At 34.6% G+C, this 6,000-nt stretch overlaps 1 protein-coding gene across 22 annotated transcripts in view; it reads right to left on the bottom strand.

Moving 5' to 3' along the window:
* Window positions 1-915: 915 nt before the first annotated feature.
* SCEL (sciellin) overlaps window positions 916-6,000 on the bottom strand; it is a 125,830-nt gene continuing 120,745 nt past the window's right edge. For all 22 annotated transcript variants that reach the window (XM_060394152.1, XM_060394155.1, XM_060394163.1 and 19 more), the window contains 2 exons: window positions 3,820-3,922; window positions 916-2,736 (listed from right to left, as the gene is read on the bottom strand). In XM_060394152.1, coding sequence (XP_060250135.1) covers window positions 2,720-2,736; window positions 3,820-3,922 — 120 coding nt within the window. In that variant the 3' untranslated portion in view covers window positions 916-2,719. The remainder of the gene's footprint in view (window positions 2,737-3,819; window positions 3,923-6,000) is intronic.

Genomic DNA, 6,000 nt, shown 5'->3' with positions numbered 1-6,000 from the left:
CATGAGCTTGAACAAGTTCTGGGAGTTGGTGATGGACAAGGAAGCCTGGTGTGCTGCAGTCTATGGGGTTGCAAAGAGTCAGATATGACTTAGCGACTGAATAAGTGTCTCTGGGAACTGTTGAATGCTATGAAATAGGTAGAATACTAAAAATAATTTATTTACATTATACCAAATAACCAGTATATTCAGTATACACAACAAAAAATATATATCACAACAACAAAAAATAACATTAACATTGTTAGTTTGCCTCAATGTAGACCAAACAGTCACTTGTTTTGGTAGAGCTCTGAATCAAGCTGAGCTGGAAAATGTCCCAAATGCTCATGATTTTCTATCATAGTAAACAAGTCAGAGAGTGCCCCAGTTGTGAGAACTGGACCATCTCATCACTCATATCTAATTATAGGAGTGATTGCAATAAAATAATTAGGGATGCACGGATTACTTCTTGAATAAATTTTTATTTCTTGGCCTTAGTAAAAGAAAAAAAAAGATTTTAACAGATTCTATCTCCAAGATTACTAGATAAATTTTATTTTGTTTTTTGAAGAATGTTCTCATAGTAGAGCAATTAATTATCTTTTAGAGACATCTTTTGATTAGTAATAGAATCCAGGACCTGGTATTCTGAGATGTCGGCACTTGTGTCCAGGAAAAATATGCCAATCATAACATAATTCGCTGCAAATAAAAATGAGATCTTACAAATTGTTTTAGAAATCTGTCATTCCTATGGTGCAAATAATCCCAGACATAATGAAGCGGACTTGGTAAAATCAGCAGCCCTTTTCACTTCACTCTGTATCTACTCTATTTTTACAACAGCTTTTGGTTTAATTTAATACATTATTGTAGAAGAAAGGGTCCATTAAACAGCTACAGAAGAGTGAGAATCATGCCCCTTTTAGGTTGTTTTTTTTTTTTTGAAGTGAAGCATTCAACAGTAGAGTCCTTTAAAAATGGTATTCAAATGATTTTTAATTACTACAAAGGCATTGAGATGTTAATACACTTTCTATAAAAGAGAGGGCTACTATTCTACTCATCCTTTCCTGCCACGAATTTCAACTCTAAGAAAATTATTTCTTTTGATCCACTCTGATAGCATGTAATAAGAGAACAATAAAACATATGGCTCAATTACCACCACTTCTCATCCAGCATGAATTAATGAATATCAAATTATTATTAATTGTTTTTTCTGGCTTCCTCTCCATAGGACAATGATTACACATTGCTGTGTTTTGATAAGTATTTAGTGTTTAACACTTTGTAGACCAGTGTCTAACAGGAACAGATGCTTGAAATCATTATATGAAAGAATCATTCTTTATATTTAGCAACACTTAGAAAATAACGTGATTATCTTTTTGGTCTCCTTAGTTTGTCAGTTTTTTTATAACTGCCTTAAACTCCCTTAGAATCTCACCCTCTCTCAATGTTCCATATGCTTTCCTTAGAGAAGCAGTTCCTATATGCATATAAAATAATGTATAAGTGTGATGTCTCAATTTTAATAATAATAATTTCATACAAGATTACCGACTTTTCAATTCCTTAAGAAAAAGCTCTTTAAAAACCAATGTTATGGCTTGAGCAGACAAAAAATTAAGCAGCATAGCACAGAATACAATAAATTATGATCGCTACAATTGACAATATCAATGTCATTGAGTACTATTTATAGATGACGCACAGGAAGATTCTGTGTAACTGACCGTTTTATTTTTATAAGCCATCTGTAAATATAAGGTGCTGTGTAGTAGGAATAGGTATAGCATGCTAAAGAACATGTCTTTGTAGTCCATTACCATTATGTCTCATAGATCATTTACAAATCCGAATTTTGAAAAGAAAGCGTAACAAATTATAATACGTAAACTATACATGCCATGTGATTTTTACCCATTGCCAATAAATGCATGTGTTTGTATTTATAAAACATGTTCTATAAAACTTATATCTGTAATAAACTAAAGGACGACAGCAACATTAAATTGTTTAGATATCCTATCTAGTTCCACATGCTTAACAAACACAGATTTAGGTATGATTCTAAAGATCAAACAAAACTTGCTTTATAATCTGAGAGTTTTGGAGCAGAAAGTGACCTCACCTCAGAAATCATTTTGTCCATTTCCCCTCATGTTACAGATAATAGCACCAAAATCTGAATAGTTTAAGTGATTTTCTGAGGTCCATACACCTTTATACACTAACATCTTTCTGCCAGACTTTATCTTTCTGCCAAAATTTCTGTCAACATTTCTTCTGCACATAAGAAATGTACATATCTTGCTTCCTTGACAGTTTTGTCAAGATGTCAGTAACATCTGTAGATCCAAATCCCTAGGGAAACAAAGATGAGAAATTGGGAATCTTGGTCTCTAATGGAAATTGTGATGCACAGCCTAATACTGAGCAGAGATGGACCTGGTCAAGGCTGACAATGCTCACTGCCATCAGAAACATCCTTTCTTTGATGTTGGTAGCTAGACCACTTGAATTTTTTGTCTCTAAATCTAACCAGATACCAGATGGTTCCCTTTATGTATGTGACCTTAGTATAAGCAATTATATTATTTATGCAATAGCAGAATTGTTATACAAAGAGTCAGTCATTGGTGTAAAAGCTTTTTTAGATTACATGTTCTTATAATAAAAATTTTAATTCTTCAGTGAATACTTTCCTCTTGATTTTCATGTGCCAGAATTACTGAATCCACTTGGCTGAAAAATGTAAAGAAAATAAGTTATATATACAAATTTAGTACAAAAATAAGCTTATAACTAAAGTTTTAAAAATAATTATTCATCAGTGAGGGTGGGGGTGGACTAAGCAATGTACTTTTACCACCTACTGAATTCATCACTGCGGCAAGGCTTTTGGTCATACTGTGAATATGAAGCACTGATGCCCTGTATTCATATTTATGACATGCTTGAGAGTCATGTCTTGATAACTTACATGTACTATAAAAGTACACACAGACAGGGAGGAAGACACAAAGACATCTGAGTGTTTTGGTAACCACATCTCCTAAACCATTCCATGGACTCTTGGGACTGAAAGTTTTAGAGCTGCCACCATGCATATCAAGGCCCCCTGATGTAACACTGGATCCTGATAAGGCTGTTCAATGAGGAAGAAAAAGGAATATGAGAATGGCTGGAATATGAGAAAATAGAAAGCCAAGTATGAATATAATTAGCTTTGTTCTTGTCATTGATTCTGCAGCCTGATGGAACGTGGGTTTCTGAATATTTTTCAGAGCATTTTCCAGCTGTAGCCTCCAAGCACCTCATTAATATCACACATTTGTCATTAAATTCCATATTTTGGATCCCATGTAACAACCGCAGATGTTCTTTTCCATTCGCCACCAGCAGGAAACTTTCCCTTTATACACCATTAACTTTAAAGTTTCCATTTAAAATTAACATTAAAAGGTGTTTAGTTTAATAACCAAATTAAATTATAAAAGTATATTCCAGTGCAAATGTAAAAGGTCATTCACAGAAATGCACTTTAATTCTAACAATGATCTGAGCAAAGAAGATATATTTTTGTTTGCAAAAAACGGAAAATTTCCTACAATAAACGACCTACGCTTATTTGTATCTATGCCTGGTCTCATATCAGAAGAAAACATAAATTTTGACTTATTTTATACCATAAATGGAATGCTACCACTGTATCTGCAGCTGAATTTTTAATATAATTAATAAAATACTTTCCATTTTTGAAATATTTCAACGGTATCTAAAGCTCATTAATGTTAGTGATAGTTTCTCACAGAGCTCAACACTTACCTACAACTTTAGAGTAGCAAGATTCACAATGTATTGTCTGTCTATAAATCCAAATACTGTCACCTGCTTGTAGGTTTTCCAAAGGTTGTTTGCATATTTCACACTAAAGGAAAGGTATGTATAAAGTTTACATTAGATACAAAGTTTAGATTCTTGGTTAACAGGATTAAAAAAATAACATTTTACTTTATTCCGTATCATCCTTTATAGCAACACTCTGATGAAGAGAACCATGAGAGAAAGTAAGAGTATACTTGTCTGATCCACACACCAAACTTTCCAAACAAATTCTCTCATAAATCCCTCTACTATGAAGGCGTGCATTTCAGGGCATACCTACTACTGAAGTTCCTACCTAACTCACAATAGAGTAGATAAATATTTTCAAAAATTGGTCATGCCAAAGACAAGATCACTGTTGGATATTGCAAATAAGAACACTAAGTGTATTTGTGTATTTATTGTTTGCTTACTAATGGAGAGCTATGCTGTCCTGATATAGCGTCATTGAGCAAAACAAACTTCTGACTCCAGACACAATTTAGGGGGAAATTTGTTTCAAGTTATGCTGGTTAAAGAGGCAAGAAAGGTTTAACATCTACCTTAAACCTGTGCTCACTGGAGCAAGTCTACTGCCAACTGGCTGGCTTTCAAGTTCATCGACGCAAATTGTCATAGGTCAGTTAGACATGTTTAAGCCAGTTCAGGTAATTCTCTATAATTATGGCTATAGAGTAATCTGTCTTTTCTTAGGAGTATAGGGATATTTTTATTCTCAATAGTATTTTATGATTAAAATGACAATGGAAATAAATCATCTAAAATATAACAAAATGGAAATTATTCCTATTGACCAAAGGCAATAATCAGGAGAATTTTCTTCTTTAAAAAGTTTTGTGCATGATAATTTAAAATAAAGAGCCTTAGACTAATTTTTGTTCCACTGAATAAATTTGAATAACTTCAAGGAAATTTTACTGCCTTATAATGAAATAATTATGAAATTTTCATGTCTTACTTTATATAGAATTCTATATATGATGGCCTAAATTTGGATTTTGTTGCCTCAAAATGAGGCATTGAATTTGTTATTACTTTGTGTCATTGCCTGAAGCTAATTGAAAGAGAAGCAATCAAGTGTCAAAGTATTGGGCTGGCCAAAAAGTTCATAACATCTTATTGGAAAACCCAAACAGACTTTTTGGCTAGCCTAGTATTACATCTACCTGACTGAATCAGATAATTTTCATCAATCATAGAATCTATCAGCACTAGAAAGGACCCACAGATTCAGGCTGTGGTTCTCAAACTGGCTGCCTGTCAGATCTATCTAAAGTGAAAGTGAAGTCGCTCAGTGGTATCGGACTCTTTGCGACCCCATGGACTATAGCCTACCAGGCTCCTCTGTCCATGGGATTTTCCAGGCAATAATACTGGAGTGGATTGCCATTTCCTTCTCCAGGGGATCTTCCCGACCTAGGGATCGAACCCAGGTCTCCCTCATTGTAAACAGACGCTTTACCGTCTGAGTTTCCAGGGAAGTCTAAGATCTATGTAAGAAGTCTTAGATCTATCTAAGAAGACTTTAAAAACACCAATGCCCAGAAATAATCTCTAAGATTCATGATGTAATTGGGGCTGGTCTCAAGCATTTTATTTTTCTCATCATCTCCCCGAATGATTATAATGTTCATCCTGGCTTGAAAACCACTGGTCTGATCAGCTATGTCATTTTACAGATGAAGAAACTTAGGCTAAGCTAATTTAGGTGATTGTCCAAAGACACACGGCCACAATTAGTGTCAGTTAGAACTCAAACTCAGGTCTTCAGGTTCCTAGCTAAGTGCTCACCTAGTTGTACCAAGAACTATATTGTTGACCTACCTAATACTTTTGTGAAAATTAAAAGAAATGGCATATGAAGGCACAAATTGTGAAGCATCCTACTATGTATACTTTATTATTATTATTATTATTCTACCAAGACACTGACATTGACAAGTTGCTCAGTCATGTCCGACTCTTTGCAACCCTATGGACTGTAGCCTACCAGGCTCCTCTGTCCATGGGATTTTCCAGGCAAGGGTACTGGAGTGGGTTGCCATTTCCTTCTCCAGGGGATCTTCCTGACCCAGGGATCGAACCCCAGTCTCCCGCATTGTAGGCAGATGCTTTACCATC

This window comes from Ovis aries, chromosome 10 (genome assembly GCF_016772045.2).
Source record: "Ovis aries strain OAR_USU_Benz2616 breed Rambouillet chromosome 10, ARS-UI_Ramb_v3.0, whole genome shotgun sequence".
In the NCBI taxonomy this organism is placed as follows: Eukaryota; Metazoa; Chordata; class Mammalia; order Artiodactyla; family Bovidae; genus Ovis; species Ovis aries.
This window is presented reverse-complemented; position numbering and strand designations above follow the sequence as displayed.